Source organism: Bombus affinis, chromosome 2, assembly GCF_024516045.1.
Source record: "Bombus affinis isolate iyBomAffi1 chromosome 2, iyBomAffi1.2, whole genome shotgun sequence".
Taxonomy (NCBI): domain Eukaryota; kingdom Metazoa; phylum Arthropoda; class Insecta; order Hymenoptera; family Apidae; genus Bombus; species Bombus affinis.
Genome location: NC_066345.1, coordinates 17,228,992 through 17,246,134, shown reverse-complemented (window position 1 = coordinate 17,246,134; position 17,143 = coordinate 17,228,992). Strand labels below are relative to the sequence as shown.

The window sequence follows — 17,143 nt, the reverse complement described above, 5'->3', positions numbered from 1 at the left end:
TCGGAACATTGGGTTCTCAAAATTTACGATAACTGTTTTTTTTTTCAATCGAATGCAAACCATTTTTAAATGTCCTAACGTTATTAATCTTTATTTAACCGGATGGTGTTGATGTTCGGTTATCAAGTTCCCTTGCAGCAACGAGCACAAATGGTTAATAACGGCTGTAATTCATTAAATGCGGTGGACCATAGATTTTTATTCGCTTAACGTGTATTCGATGAGAAATGGGCTAATATCCTGAGCCATATATTCAAACTTTATTCAAACAAATGCAATTTTCCTCGTTTCGTATAATAGATACGATGTAATGATTTTTAAATTATGTTCGTGTCCTCGTCCGACGAATGAAAGAAGGGAAACGGAATAAAGACGATGATACGAGCACTACGATACGAGTTACATTCTTCGTTTCATTAAAAGCTACATCCTCTTATTAGATTTTGGAATAAAGCGTCTAAGTAGATGAAACTTAAAAAATCAAAATGAACTTATCACAGCTTTCTCGCCTGTGGTCTTTATTATGTGCATAATCTAGAAAAACGATCAACTTTGTGCACTTTCTCTTAACAGAGATGTTCCAAGAGAAAGGGGGGGGGGATATTAGAGGTGGTCGAACCGAAACACTCGATGAATCTTCATTAACCTCGTTAGTAACACTTGGTTCTAATTAAAGGTGGAATCGAGCAGCCAAAGGTCCAGTCAGTAATTGGTCTATTCCGTGGTGAGAGCGTATGCACCCCGGATGGTATCGATTGCCAGGAAACTGTGGACGAGCGTGACGAGTACACGTTGACGGGGACAGAACAGACGGAGGATTCGCCCACGAAAACCTTCAGTGAATACGAGAAAGGTAAGACGGTAAAAACCATCGAACTGTCTATAGTATCTTGTTATGATACAGTACAATGACGTAAAGTTTTACATTTCACTGCTAACTAAGATGTTAAAAGAAAATGTTGCACCTTGAACGATGCGACATATAAGATCTATGTATGCGATTTTAGAAAAAATTCAAAGTTCTATTTATGATATGAACAACAGAGATTTGCAGTTTCTCAAGAAGATATAATTAATAAAGATGAAGTGTAGCAAGGTATATAAACCACGTTAAAGACGTCGTAAATTCAGTCAGGTATTAAATATACTCGACATTGAGTAAGGATGGAAATATAAAAGGGGGATATTAAGAATAAAACAGTTACATCTCGTTATGGACCATGAAATGTAACATTATCAGTCGTGATTTCATTGCCACTAAATATGCAGGTTTATTACGTGACATAAACGTCGCATAGAATTTACGATTCAACTCCCTTGCAGTTATATTCGAAAACCACTTACGCGAGATAAAAATTACCGAGATTTCTTGCGGTATGCTATATCTGCTTACCTTCGGGGACAAATTAAGATAATGCACCTTTTTTATCTTTAAAACACACGGTACTTTAATTCAGCGGACACGCGTGCTTTATTTCTGTAACGTAACATAGTTGGTATAATTGCCATCCGTTTCTCCTTCTCTTTCGTCTGACCCGTTTCTCGTTCCTCCCCTTATTCCTTTCGTCTCTTCCGTTCTTTCCGACTGTGATATTGATATAATTTAAATTACATATTATGAATTATATCGATATATCGCGATAGCGTTGCAACCAACTGATAATAACTAATGTAGTATCGTGGACGAAAGGTCTAAGGAGATATCGGGTGAGCCATAAACAACGTCGCGAGAAAGCCTAAGTGCAGACAGGCCCTTCGATGTATCGTTGGTCCTTCGATCGAATAGTTACGCGAAAAGACGGCCTACCTGACCCTGGCAACGAACGGTTGCGGACACGTGCGCGGTAGGGCTATGAGAAAAACAAAGGGATGCTAAGGGAGAAAGACGAATTAACAGTCAGTGCGAGTCGAGAAGTCAGAAAGTGGGAATTGCGTTGTCGAGTCATAGCACGTTACCGTATTTAGTTCACGTTACATAACCATCGTTTCCTGTTTAACACGTTGAGCCCGGCGTGTACCATCGGTGGATCACGCGAGATTGCGGCGTGCATTCGGCGTTGCCTCGCAAAGAAAATGAATATCATTGCCGGCATCAACGTGTCGATCCATTATAAATAATTGATAAATAAAATCCTATACCAACGTCGTCGGACGTTAGATCGAATCCTTGGAAAAACCAACCGCGAAACGTCTGACTATCCTATTCTGAATTCACCTTCTGCACGAGTTTACACGTAAAACGTGAAATTGTAACAAACATACAATCCTCCGTCATAAAAACTTAAAACCCTCAAAACAGTTTCCCTGTTACAGACAGCAAGAAGGCACCCGCTAGGCGAGTATCCATGATGGAGCTGTGCTCCATAGAGAAGTCGCAATCGGACAAGTGTACGGAGGACGGATCCCATTCCCTGCCAGAGTGTTGGAATCCTCAACGGATCCGAATGAGCTCGTTCGCGTACTCGGCCCAGGTTCCCAGTCTCTCTACCGCCCTTATCACCTCTTCCTCCGAATCGTCGGAGGAGATAGACGAGGAGGAAGAGAAAGCTTGACCTTTGGGGATCGTCGAGGAACAGACGTCATCGTTCGCGGTCGACGAGCGTCGTCTTCGTCGGCCATGGCGGCGGCCACCTCGGCGTTCGTTGTTCTCGTCTCTCTTACGACGACCTAGCGCTCCGGTCTGAACAGAGGACGTGCCTCTAATATCTTTCGCCCCATTCTAGGGAGATACGATCAACCTTTCAACCGAAAACGAAAATAACATTTGTTCCCCCTTTGACGATCGTCGATCTCGCTCCCTTCGAGGATGGACACTTTAATAGAACTCACACCGGAGACGACGAGCTGTTTTGACAGCTCTTGTTCTCTTCCACAGGACCAGATTACATGACGGAAAGTACCCCTCGTTTTGACTACCGATGCTTTCATTCGCACGCAGAAACGAACGTTTTGGAGTTGTACGGGGTGTCCCAAAAATTGGTCCTTTGTTTGTTTTTTTAAATAATTTCCGGGGGAAATAAAAAATTGTTGGTTCTTTGCGCAAGGTAGAATAAGAGAAGCTTTACCTTCTTGTCTTTGTACAATTTCTTAATGGAATAAGGTAGATACTTCTTAGCAATAATTTATTGAATCGTGTTTCTCTGAATCGTATTTATTGGAATTGTGTTTCTCTCTCTTTGGTCTACCAGCCACGGTGAGAGGGAATCTTCAAGACGTTTGATAATTTAGAGAATAATAGGATTACTCGACGCAAGTTCACGACCGAAAGAGAAATAAAGTTATGCGACTGATGATTCATTGATCAATTTATGGGACAATCTCTCGGGACACCCTAAATTAGATCGTCCAATAAGTTCGTCGTCTCTACGACGTTATTTTACGAATACCGAACGATAAGCGATCAAGCTGACCAATGACCAACCTTCAGTAAGATCAAGGCCAACCCAGAAAAAGCACTTGTAAAGAACGATTCGGTGAATATCATTTTGATTCCTGCATATTTAAGAACCGTAACTGAGAATGAAATTCCAGTACAAGGCAGCTCAGTCTGACGTTTTGAATATTCCAGAATTAACTATCCATCGATATCCAAAAAAGGATGAGACTGGACCGAAGTTAAAAACATCTAAATATCAAAGAAATGTGAACGAACTTATTAGGCGACCTAATACGTTACTTAGGTAGAATTCTTCGATCTCAGAGGAGACAAACAAGTATTTTCTCGGTTGGTTTAATCGAAGGAATCGTTGACACAATGATATATAATACAGTTGACGTTGTAGTAGCGTGATTTTCGATATAGCGATGTTACCATTTTTCGACGAGAATGATTCAGTCGAGATTGCGTTCTCTTTTGATACTCGGTGATCGTGTGAATCCATTTTGAATATTCGACCATGAAAGTGATACGAGTGAAATAAAGAGTGCAAGAGCGAGAGAAAGAGCGAAAGTAAGTAAGAAAGAAAGAAAGAGAGAGAGAGAGAGTGCTATTTTTTTAAACCGACGATACATCTCGTTTCCTCCGTAGCACGACTGATGGATGAAAAGTATTAACGAATAGACTCGGAGGAACGTTTTTTGGTAGTTGATTTTTCAAATGCTTCCTGAGAAGAATGATTCGTCCATTGGAAGGGAGATGCTTTCGATCAGCAGGAACGAAAGATTTTTGAACCACCGACGATTCTTCGTCGATGTGTCGCTTTCTGCGTGCTGAGAAAGATCGTGAACCAGAAAAAGCACGCGATTTCTTTCTCTTAGACGCCATAATAGCGCGTATCCCTTGTAGCGACGACTCGTTTTAACGATCGCTCATTAACTTGGTATCGTGGCCTTAAGATTCCTAAAAATATCCTAGCAGCAAACTCTGAACCTTCCGGTATATTGTAAAGAGGAAGAAGAGGAAAAACAAGGAGAATGAGATTGAAGGTATAAAAAGGGTGACTTTGTGGGAAAAACTCGAGGGACCTTGATACGTGTTGCGTTTAAATGACGATTAAATCATGACATGTGAACGTGGTGATCTCTTTCTTTTTTCTTTTCTTTTTTTTTTTTTCTTTCTTTCAGTTTCTTTGGTAACACCAACGCTAAATAGTCTTTCGAAAATGAAGTATATATATATAAATATATATATGTATAATATGTACAAGTTTGGTATTATACTCGATACGCAACGCTGAAATCGTCGTGCGATTCGCTTTCGAGTTTATAGACGCGAGTCTAGATTTAGACACGCCATATGGCGTATATACACTGATGTAAAGTAAAAACGGGGACGATTAATTATTCCTGTTGTATTTTGAAGATATGGAAATGTCGGGGAGAAGAAAACGAGAGACTTGAGGCTGTTCCTTTGTCTCGATATTTCGTAAGAGCGTATTTTCTAGGATTTATTTATTATTCATATAACAGAAATTAAGAATACAATTGATCGATAGATTTCAATTTATCTTCATTTCAGAGAATAGTCTATTTATTATTCAGTTTGTTCGATATTATTACTTTTATTTCTACACAGCGAGAGTTGAAAATACCATTGATTGACAAATTCCAAATTGTCTCCATTTCGGCTATATCTGTTTGTTCGCTTCGTTCTATGAAATATTCTTCTCTTTGTAGAATAGAAGATACACTGATTCTTCGAGAATTTCTTTTTCCTTGTGTAACGAAAATAAAATAATTGCGCGTAATATACGATCGACCGATGAAATCCAAATTGATCTGCAAATGGAAAAAAATTGCCATTTATTTATATTTACCGAACATTCGCTCTATCGAACTTCACAGTTTTCTTCCAACGAGACTTCCGTATTTTCAAAAACAACCATGTCCCCCTTTAGATTACTCATTTTACTCTCACGCTAGATTTTTTGCAGCGATTCTTGCGAATTTTCAACTACGAAAAAAAAGAAAATACCACACTCGGCATCCAAAAGTACGCGTAAATTTTAGAGAAAACTTGTTGCCTATCATTATCTGTTCCCCAAAGAAGTTCACGAGGATCACTGCATCAAACTAGTTCGAACACGGTGATCTCTCGAATCATACAGACGAAGAATCTCTACGATCGAAACAACAACAAGAAAACGACAAAGCAAAGTGTCGAAAAGATGCTGGAAAATAAGAATACCGAGCATCTCTAATAGAACTCACCATATTACAATCGTCGAAATCTTTTTCACGCTGTCGAACGCAAACTCACATACATACATACATACACACATATACACACACAGACAGACATGAAAGTTGTTTAAACGAAACGCTCCTCCTCTCCTTAAGTATGGCCTTAAAAGAAGCAGAAAACAGAAAATAAAAAGTAACTAACTAAATAAATAAATAAATAACTGACTAACAGTCTCGTGTAGAAAAACAGCCGCGGAAGCGTCGTAGGTCTGTACTTAACGCATTCGATGAAACCACCGTATGTACATAACGAGACAAGAAACGAAAGATACTGGGAAAGATCGTAAGAAGGTCGAGGGAAAAGCCAAAAAGAGGAAAAGGCAAGAAATTTTTCTTAGCAAGATAAGATAGCAAGTTAATCGCGATGACTAATTAGTCATAACAAATTTGTTACGATGGTTTATCGCGACGCGAAACGGGTGAAACAAACATTGTGACAAGGCGAAGTGTGAAACTATGGCGGGGAGCTGCCAAGGGAAACTCTAGAATTCCGGTTTTTATGAGAATTGAAGATATTCATCGATTAATTAATAATTCTACGCTGGCACTCGCCAGCCATTGATTAGATGCTTACGGAATTGAACGAAATCGATTTGTTAGCTTTCGATCGTTTAGAGATTTAATGTCATCGTCGATGGCGTTTGAATTGGTCGAAGATACGATCGTCGAGAAAGATCGAAGAAACTCCGAAGAGTGTAAACTTTCGTGGAAATGTAATAGTGGTTTAAATATGTACACCGAGTTACTTTAATGTTTAATATAAGATGTTAAATATGATAGGTAGTTGATTATTTTAACGGGCGATAAATTAGATTAAATTGAATTAATGGTTGAATCGAACGAAGTTAAATATGAAATTAAATTAAAACGTCAAATTATCTTGATAGTGGACTCTAAGAACAACTTTGGAAATATTCATGAAGCGGAATACGTTGGAAGGTAGTAGAAAATAATCGTAGCGTGGACGTAATCATGTTTAATACCGTGTCTTAACTGGTATTTCAAAAGTTGCTCTTATAAAGTTCTGCCACTTCTATGAACGCGCGTATACGTACGTTTCCTCTAGAATTAATCACAAAGATATACGTATTTACGTATAAAAGAAAAAGATACTTTCCACGATAGGAGTTTTAGCGCTTCCAAGTTTCGAAATATTTCCCATTCCGCAACTTTTCTATCTAATTATCTCGGAAGTAAACTTTTCCGCGAAATGAATTTAAAGGAACTTTAAAAGCATTAAAAGTCGCGTCCAAGTACTTTTAGCAATATTCGACGGCATGATCGATCCGAATAAAATTTCATCCCTGATAGATTTTCATTTTCGATCTATGAACGCTTCGATCGTTCGCGTAAAAATTACTCTGTAAGCTGCTTCCTTATTACGTTCCCGATAACGTTACCTTGTTGCGCGATCGAATGAAAAATATTTCTACTTGGAAAGAAAAGTGTCCTGACAAATTGTATCTTCGACCAAGACCGCGATTAACGCGATGTCACAGAGTTCTTGTCAATTATGGCAGTAGGGTTTCCTTCGAACTCGTTGTTTAGGGAGGACATTTTTCACGCACATCTCGCTTGAATAATATTTGCTTCAAAAGCGAGGGGTTTTTTTGGTAGAGATAAAGAAGGATTCTCAATTTTCGTAAAAATCGCGGCAGAGTTCGAAATTTCCCTTCGCGCGATATATTCCTGGCGGCCTCTAGTTACCTAGATCAGACAAATGTCGGACTAGTCTCTAGACGCTAGTCTTTACGCTGTTGATTTGTTAAAATAAATGTTTATTTCGTAAAAAAAAAAAAAAAAGAAATAACGTGCTTGTCTCGCAATTATCTTGGCGCTTGAAAATTTCCTTCCCTTCTTCGACATCTTCCTCACATTTATCCTACGTTCCTCCTTTCTAATTAAAACATAAAACTAAGCAGATACGTTTTTGGAGTCACCGAGCAATTTAGACTAAAACGCATTTCAACGTGTAAGTAGAATGGTCACTGATCTCGCAACTGAGCCAAATTTTTGGCACTTTGACCAAAGTTTATTATTCAACGAACTATCTTTCCTCTTTCTAAGATCTATTTATAGCTTCTGAACTAAAAGCTTGCCAAAGATTATGATAAAAACCAAAATTTTTTAAACATTATGGAAAGAATATTTTACGATAAATTCAGAATTTTCCACTCGTTTGAAATTGAAATGAAAAGAGGAAAGAATAGATAGAAATTAAAAAGCGTAATAATAAATGAAACTAAAAAAACCCATCAAGGACAACGAACGAAGCCTTCAACTAACTCGTAGCCAACTTCTCGCTGATTAAAGCCGGAGCAATAAAACGACTAGCGGCTCGTTAATGAAACTGGTGCTTCGACGATCGTTTCCAGATCGAACGGTTAGATCAGAAAGAACCAAACTTCGCGAAAACGTCAGTATAAACTGCACGATTGTGTCTACTGTCGCGCGAATCCCAATGCCTGGCGGTGTCGTATTTTTAGTTTGCGTATCTACGTTTAGTTACGAGCATGAGTTGATCTTCGGTCTGCCTTTGAAACGAACGAAGAAGATCGAAAAACCAGAAAAATTGCCAGTTGGACCAAAAGTCGATGTACGACTTAGGCAAACGAAATCGAGGATGATTTGGCCGATAGGCGACATCTTCGAAGTCGAAGACGGTCGGCGTGACAGTGACCCGATTTTCGTGTCAATGGAAACGATATATTATGCTTTTTAATCCTCAACCGCTACGATGAGATAGAAAGATATTGATTTTCTGTTGGGATTCTGAGGTAGCGCAATGAAAATCTAAGTCTGAAGTTATAGCTTACAATTATAGGGTTCGATCTGAACGAAGATTGGCGAAACTTTACGTCATTTGCTATTAGGTCATCCCGTAAGTTCGTGCTGACTTTTGTGTAAACATTTCATGTGTCGATTTATGAACATAATAAATAAGGCAATAAGGGGACCAATGCACTTGAAAAATGGGAAGAAGTTGTACAACGAGATGGGGATTACATTTTCTCATGAAACTGAAAGGTATGTAAACAATCTTAACGTATATAACCGCTCGAAAAACGGAACGAACTTATGGGATAACCTAATATTTTAAAGCGAAATTATAACAATTTTTACGTCATTCGACGTATTTCACGATTCCACGAAAGCAATTAAACGTTAAATTGGAAATGCTTCTTACACAACTCCATTTATATTTTATATGAGTCGATCGGGGGATAAACAATTCGTATAATAGAAGTTTACCGATTCTCTCGCTATCTACGGTTTTTTATACGTTCGAATATATTCAATAGGAGTTTATTTAATCGGGCACTAACTAAGATTTCTTTACACCAAATGGAAATTTATTGTGCTTCTTTTACAACAGAGTATTCTTTCAATTATTGCGATGTTACAATTTCGTTTGATAGACGAACGTTATTTTCGTTCTATTTTTACTATCGTTGAGTAATTTCGGTTTATTTAGCCTCAATTAGAGACTCATGACATGGCTGCTTTGGAATATCCATGAACTGTTGTTTTGATACATAAAATACCAATCTCGTTTATTAATACGTAGAATGTAATTTTCAATAATAGCATATTAATAATTTTAGTAACAGAATATCACTGATATAGTTCCAATACTGGATAACATTTTACATTGTTCGACCTCGTCGATCTCATATATCATCCACTACTTTATTTTCAACAGAAGAATTATATATTTAATAATTTAACTATCTAATCAAACTAGTACATCGATTATTTTATCGGTTTAATGCCAAAAAACAAATTAAGTTTAGAAAAAGGAATAATGAGGCTGAAGCAAGTTGAAAGAACAGGAATTTCTTTTAACTTTCACTTTCCTTTCATTATATTAATTACTTACTATTTTATCAATTTGACAGCAAAGCAGAAATTAAATTTGAGAAAATAAAGAACGAATGAATATTAAAGAATCTACAGAAATAAACTAGCCTCGGCTTACAAAGTAAATCGCATCCAATTACCCAGACATCTTGCAACCGAGATAACTGGAGAGAAAAAAGAATTGTATGCCCCATTGTACAACGTAGCGCGACAGAAGACTTGATACAAGCTTCTTCTATCTGTTTTATCTGTCGCTATTATTTTCGAAGGTCTTAGAGAAGCTGCTGAAGAAGCTGAAAGTGGAACGCGTTATTTGGTGTAGGGACAAGGAAAACGTGTATTACGAGGTAAGAGAGTAACGCTAATTATTTCCATTTCCTATTACTCTCTGGCTTTATCTCTCTGGAAAGGTGATATTTCCTGTACCAGCTGGGGAACCATGCGAGAATTGCCTCCACTGGCTCACGGAAATGGGGATCGGCGTGAAAATGAACTCCATAGTAAGGTGAATTAATGTCTTCGGTATTTCCCCTCCACGAAGCTTTTCCAAACGTCTTCGTTCACCTTCCAACAATTTCCAGCGTAATTCCAACTCAGTGCACGTACAGCGGTATGTGTGGCGTTGATGCTACACCCATCAAGGATGACTTAGCCAAAAGGTTGTGGGATGTATCTTCGTAACGTTAAACCTACCGACACTTTGTGTATACCTATTCTTACCGTGTGAGGTCAAAATAACCGGTGATTAATGAAATAACAGTTTTTATAATTTAACTTAGACAATGGTTAATTTATAACTAAATTTATATAAAATAATGAACTTGTATAGAATTTCGTCCAAATTTATTTTTGTTTAACCCTTTCGCTTAGGCAGTCCAGTCCGCCCAAGTACTGTCTCTTATATTACTTGGTGATTAACATGAAATTGCTATTTTAATGTTAGTCTACGATACTATCCTATAATATTAATCACAATTAACATGAAATTCTTGATAGTTTCTAAATGTGTGAGGGGATAGTAAAACACATATTTAATACCTGGAAGGATAATTTTAACAGTTTGACTGCCACGCCGAAATCACATGTTTCACTCAGGACGCCACAGATGCAAGATTTGTACCGATTTTCTTTTTATTCGTGTTCTAATAAAGATGTCTAATAGCTCAATGGGGCACTTTTTATTTCAAAGTATCTTCTGTTTATCGGTTATATTCAAAATGTCCCAACTATCAATTTTCGTTCAATTTTTACAATTGTAAGAAGTTCAAGCGCTCCGGTCACCAACGATCACCGTGGCGTCACAGGAGAAATATGGCCAACGTGGCAGTCAAATAAATTAAAAATTTCTCCTCTATAAAAGAGATTCATTGGCTCGTATTTCCCCAGTTTTTCTATAAATTATTTAAAAACCTTCTTAACGATCGAGTGGAGAATTCACTTGTTTTTCCCCGCTTATTTATTCACGATCCCGTAAATCGAAATACATATATCTCTATATCCGCGAAAGAGACATTGAAATTGGCCAGCTATCGACACGGACAGACGGAATAATTCGCGAGGGAAGATAGATAGGAAAAGAGGTATCGGCGACCGTGCGGCGTTCTCATTCCATCAGCAGTGATTAATGAATGGCAGTTAATCTGACCGTGGCAATCGATGAAATTTATTCCCGCAAGGTTTATTCTGGGCTCTCGGATGTATATGGCTAATCTATCGACCGATTAAAATGCCGCACATGAAAGGAGAATCGTACACAGACTACGACACCTCGTACGTTTATGTGTACACCGATTACCTGCCGGTCGAATTCTTCTGCAACGGGATAATCAGCGCGTGCTTGACCTTTGTAACGTCATGTGCGTCTTTATCACGGCCATCGTCGCGTTGAAGGTGAGCAAGGTCGCGAAACAGCTGATTTCTCGAAGATAAAACGCGACAAATCGCCTCTCGCACGTGATGTCATTTTCCTAATAATTTCTCATATCACGATATTATTGTCACGTGATTACGTAAGCAAATACAACGACGCTAAAGCGATATCAGTAGAGTAGATCTGCTGATTAATTGGCTAAAGGAAAATTTTGAGGGAATTAAAAAAAATTTCTTTCTATTAATTATTAATAATTGAAACGTATTCTTCGTGGTATCTTTATAAAAAGGACACGATGTGCTAATCAGGTTTATCAAATAATATCTTAATTGTGCATCGTTTCTTAAAATTTCCACGCGATTCAGAGCTCTGTTTCGTTATTCTAATTTTGTAAGAATTATCAGTTTTAAAATTCGGAAATTCTTAAAACCATTGCTTTTGCTCGTGGCGTTCGACCGTTCGCGGAGAGACGCGATCGCGAGGAAGCGCGTCAACGGCAGTCGTAAATTCCCGTTACGATTATACAATCGATGCCACGAAATGTTCGATCCCCTAATTCGTTTAGGATAATAGAGGTGGTTGAATCGATTATAACCCGAATTAACAGGTTACAATTTACACTTTGTTCCAACAACTTGTAGACATAGGCACGTTCGTTCGGTGCGTATAGATATAAATTAAACGAATGAATGATCCAAAGTAGATCTAGACAGTGAAGAGATGTTGACTCGTCTGAAGATGATGAACCAATCCAGAGATGTTGGCTGATCTGAAAATGTTGAACCAGTCTAGAGATGATGACTGATCTGACGATGGTAAACCAGCGAAGTTCGGTGACGATCCTGTCGCAGCGGAAAACTATTGCTGGGTGTTGGTCGCCCCATCACCGGTCACTTGAGGGTGGAAATGACCGTTGGACACGGGACAAACCCGACCTTCTAATTTTTTAGCTGATGGAGCAATAACCATAAGGAACGTCTGGACTTGAATATATATTATAACGATTAAGGGACCTAACGATAAAATACAAATGCTTAGTTTTATTACAGTTCCTTGGGATTATTGCGGTCCGACTAATTATATTTGCACAGCTAATGGCAGCCTCGAGGGATGGATTCCGGGTCACGTACACAGTCACCGGACGTAACACGTGGAAAATGGTTGGTTGAAAAATTTTGGTCATGCTTTTGTTTAATAAGGAACACATTCGGTATTGTTTAATTAAATGGTAAAAAAGGCGTAGAATATCTGTTCTGAAAATAGATTTGTGGTTTCCGGTTAGATTAAGGAAGTAGTCGCGCCATGCACATCGACGCCGGAACTACGTCGCTTTTGGGAACACGATATCCGCTTGGTCCGTGATAAGAACATCAGATAACAGCTCCAAGGACTCGAGGTAATTACAATGTTTCTGTTATAAAATTTGTTGCCTTTGCTAGTTGAGTGGAAATAAGAAGAAAATCGAGGTGACTGAGAAGAAAATTAAAAGTTTCTAAAATCCTTTCATTGTCTTAAAAACATGATATATTTTATATTTAATGTTTTATGGTATTTAACGCAAAATTTAAAAAAAAGAAGTATTGGAACAAACATTAAACGAAGCAGTGCGTAAAGCTGTAGACGAAACATTCCGCAAGATCCTGCAGAGATCGAGTTATGGTCAACACTATCCAGAAGAGGTAATTAAAATATTAGAAATCTCGTAATTTATAACGATATCCTATTTATGCATAAATTTAAAAGCCATCTACCGCTTACGCAGTTTACATCAAAACTTGAACTTCCCGCTAGCAATGGAATACGTAGAATTAGAAATATTGAACAGAAGCCAGAGGCACCGCCCAGTGGCTTTAATCCACCAGAAGGTTTGGGTAATTCTGGCAGTACAAGTGAAGATTTGGCCGCACTCGATCGCATGATCGCGTATCTTTTGGGACAATCGAGTAACGTCAGCTCTGGCCATTTGGATTCTTGGCGCCGTTCCCATAGGACAAATGCAAGAGGAGATTACAAACAATTACATATCGCGGGCACCACTGCGGAAGGAGGCGTCGTTGGCTCAAACATCGATACAACGTCTCCTTAACCGCGCAGTTAGATAGATTGGTGTTGAAATTTGTATATCGTAGATAGAATGAATATAAACGATACATATATTCCCCAGCGTAACACAAATTTTATTAAAGATATATGAGATTACTGCATTTCCATTATAACAGATTAAATAGCTTCGAAAATTGAAGTATAAGATCTTAAGTTGTATTAATCTTCGATGGTTGATGGCTCGGTTCCAAAGTATCGGTCTCCAAAGTTACCGATACCAGGCAATACGTAGAACTTCTCATTTATCACAGGATCTAAGGCGGACGTCACGATTTTTACACGTGGAAATGCGTAAGCTATCGAGTGTACTCCTGATTCTGCCATAAGTAGAGATACGAGTAACACGTTCTCCTCAGCAACATCATGATCCAATAAAACTCTGATAGCCATAATGGCTGCTGCACCCGTTGCTACTGTTGCATCCATTAATATTACTTTGTAGTCTTTAATATCTTTTGGTAATCGAAGGTAATAAAGCTGAAGATAATATTGATAATTTTTGTGTCAATATTTAAATGATCGTGGCAAATTAGAAAAGTAAATTACATCATTTACCTCTGGTTCTCCGGTCTGTTGATTGGTTTGTATAAGTATCTTTCCTATTCTAATATCTTTGCATACGTCCCTAACAGCTTGTTCCATAGTTTCACCAGCACGCAAAATGGAAACACCGCATATTTTATCCGTAGCTGCGCGTTTTCCGTCATATAATACTCCTTGTGGTGTTTCTACTCTTACATCCTATAAACGCATCTTTGTAAGTGACAATTAAAAGTCACGTTAGTCACATCTCATTAGCACTGTGTATCAAAATTTACCTCGAAGGGTAGAAGAGACAACGCGTATTCAATAACCAAACGTATTAGACGTTTGGAATAAAATATAAATTCATCTCTGTATGTTTCTTTGTTTCTTATAAATGTGTGGAGACCCTTTATCTGTGGTGTATCTGGAAGCAGGTAGAGAGAAGATGGCAATGGCTGACCAATATAAGAATGAGCTAATTTTTCTCTGAGTTTGAAACCCCTCTAGAACAAGAAATGAACTAAAGTAAACAGAATAAGAGAGAGCAAGATTTACAAAACCGATAATTTTACCAGTTGAAGCTGAGTATGTACGTGCTGTACAATGAGTTCTATCGCGACTTCGTTATCTCCGCCACGAGGTACGATAATATCCGCGTGAACCATGAATGGAGCTATATAATAATAAAAAGCGGGTTGTACCATAGTGCTATATTGCTTTAGCACACCCTCCAAGTCCCTCCCTCTTTGCGATATATCTCTACGCAATCTTCGAGCAAGTCTCACATCAGCATCAGTATCAACAAACACCTTCATGTCGCACATCTTGACCAATCGAATGAAGGAGATCAGTAGTAATTTGATTCTTACTTTCGTACCTTAGTACTGTTTTTCAAACCCACTCATTCTGCTTTCCTGACAATACATTGACTTACCTTCAAAACGTCGACATTGTAGAACGTCAATATTCCCTCAAATATAATCACATTGGCACCATACATTGTTTTCTTTAAAACAAAAAGCAAACGTTATATGTACAAAGTATGTTTAACAATTATGCACTTATAAATATCTACATACAGTTCTACTTTCTCTGCGATGTGTTACGAAATTATAGATAGGAACCTCCACCATTCTACCTTCCTTTAAACGCTGTAGCGTTGTTTTAAGTAACTCAAAATCGAACGCGTCGGGATGATCGAAATTGTACTCGTTCCGCGCAGCCATGTCGTGTTGTTTTTCATTTAAAACCTATAAGAAAAATTGAATATACTATCTGCATTCTTCTCTATGCAATAATATTTATAACTTTCTCATACTTTATAAAATGAATCCATGCTAAGAAGCGTTACCCAAGGTACATCTAGAGATTCTATAATTTTTGTTGCAACTGTGGTTTTCCCAGACGCACTGCCCCCACAAATACCTAAAACAAAACTATTAATAGCATTGTACATTCTTTCCCTTTAAAGTAATAAATATATTTTATGTTTCTATTACTAACCAATTACAAAAGGTTCTACTTGCTGCCCAGCTGAATTGTACCATGGTGGTCTACCAGCTGTGTATATTGTTCTAGTTTTACTTCTAAGGATAGACTCTGCAGAAGTTTTTTTGCTAGACTGAGATAGACTAGTAGTACGCTGCCTTCTTGATCTTGGTGATCTCTGAGAACCTGTCGTATAAACACAAATAATTTCTATTAATTCATTTGAAAAATTATACGAGGTTGCATCGTATTATTAATTACATTTCCAAAAAAATACATAAAAGTAAATAAAAATCAAAGAAAAAGGTTTCCTTTCGACTATTATGTAGGATAAAGGGTAAAGGATAAGGGATAAAGGTACTTTTGAAGGCTTTAACTGTTTTCTTCAAATGACAAAAAGATTCTACTTCGGTAAACCAAGTACATCCTGTTTGCCAAACGCAAGTACTCCATATCAATGATTCTGTAAATAATTGGTACATCGCTTATTTACTTCAAGAAATAAGTAAGATGTAAGAATACTCCAAGAAGCGATACATTGAGGAGAAAGTGTATGAAATCTCACCCGTGGAAGGTGGCCTTGGAGATTGCGGAGTAGGTGTGCCAATGTCAGATCGTCTGCAACGCTCAGCATCCTCGCACAACTCGTCAGCAAATAAAATTTCCTTCTCGTCCACACACACTTCAGTATCGTCGCTAAAGCACAGTAAATTCAATGCATATTCGACTGGACAGACGAAACAGATGGTAAAATATTATGGTTTACCTTTCAGAACTCGCCGAGCTTGGTGGATCAAAGTGTTGCATTTTAGCTGCCATATTCTTGATCACGTAGAAAAGAAATTACGTATTGTTACAATACGTTTTATCAAGCTTCTCTTCCACATGCATCTGAAGCTGTACTGACAGAAACTACAAACTACAAAGACAGGTAACGATAATGAAATCGTAGATATTTTTCATTGCCACCTATCGCTCATGTTCCGAAGCAATTTTTCTACACTTATTACCCAGTAATGGGTATTTGAATATGGGTATTTTTATATGTACATATCCTTCTTAAATAATTTAATGCAATCTTTAAAATTTATAATTATATTTCTAATCCACTAATTAATTAAAGTGGTATTTATGAACTTTTGTATGAATTTTGAATAACGTTTGATAAAGAGATAGAAACTCTTGTATGTATGTATATAGTAATATTGGTCCTGTTGAATCCATTACTACCCTTCATATACAGCATTCATCAACATATTTTCCCGCCTGATCCAAATGTTGAAAATCACGCGATAAACTATCTTAGTCATTAACAATATACCTTGTCATTAACAATATTCATCGATTTTTCAAGCAAAAATCGCTTGAAAGTAACTGTAAAGCATGTTCATTAGATAAAAAATTATATCGCATCGCAAAATATTCATAATGTATGATGCGCATCGATACGAAACGAACAAAGTACAAATGTATAAGCGTTAATGTGAAATCGATAAAAGAAGTAATAACTAAACTGCAGATATTTACATAAAAATAGAAACTGTGAAAAACGCACAGAATATTTATGATATGTAAAAATATACAAACTATCCAAAGTAAGACAGTATATTTAGA

General features: G+C 37.5%; 2 protein-coding genes and 1 pseudogene across 8 annotated transcripts in view; 2 read left to right on the top strand and 1 right to left on the bottom strand.

The window, feature by feature from the left end:
• LOC126928783 (probable Na(+)/H(+) antiporter nhx-9) overlaps positions 1–3,103 on the top strand; it is a 35,516-nt gene extending 32,413 nt beyond the window's left edge. For 4 of the 6 annotated variants that reach the window (XM_050744548.1, XM_050744546.1, XM_050744545.1 and 1 more), the window contains 2 exons: positions 677–853; positions 2,314–3,103. In XM_050744548.1, the coding sequence (XP_050600505.1) occupies positions 677–853; positions 2,314–2,552 (416 nt within the window). In that variant the 3' untranslated portion in view covers positions 2,553–3,103. Of the gene's footprint in view, positions 1–676; positions 854–2,299 lie in introns of those variants that run through there. The other 2 variants (XM_050744547.1, XM_050744550.1) reach the window with 2 other exon arrangements.
• A 5,001-nt stretch (positions 3,104–8,104) lies between these two features.
• LOC126928065 (uncharacterized) lies at positions 8,105–13,655 on the top strand (annotated as a pseudogene).
• LOC126928803 (uridine-cytidine kinase-like 1) lies at positions 13,568–16,926 on the bottom strand. 2 transcript variants are annotated; one of them, XM_050744618.1, is made up of 10 exons: positions 16,296–16,926; positions 16,095–16,225; positions 15,545–15,715; positions 15,360–15,466; positions 15,121–15,291; positions 14,976–15,047; positions 14,614–14,865; positions 14,335–14,544; positions 14,072–14,257; positions 13,568–13,993 (listed from the first exon to the last, which is right to left on the bottom strand). In XM_050744618.1, the coding sequence occupies exons 1-10, from the start codon at positions 16,346–16,348 to the stop codon at positions 13,676–13,678; spliced, it is 1,671 nt and encodes a 556-aa protein (XP_050600575.1). In that variant the 5' UTR covers positions 16,349–16,926; the 3' UTR covers positions 13,568–13,675. The 2 variants fall into 2 exon arrangements, with proteins under 2 accessions (XP_050600575.1, XP_050600576.1); XM_050744619.1 differs by lacking the exon at positions 16,296–16,926 and having other exon boundaries at positions 15,360–15,477.
• Between the last annotated feature and the right edge of the window lie 217 nt (positions 16,927–17,143).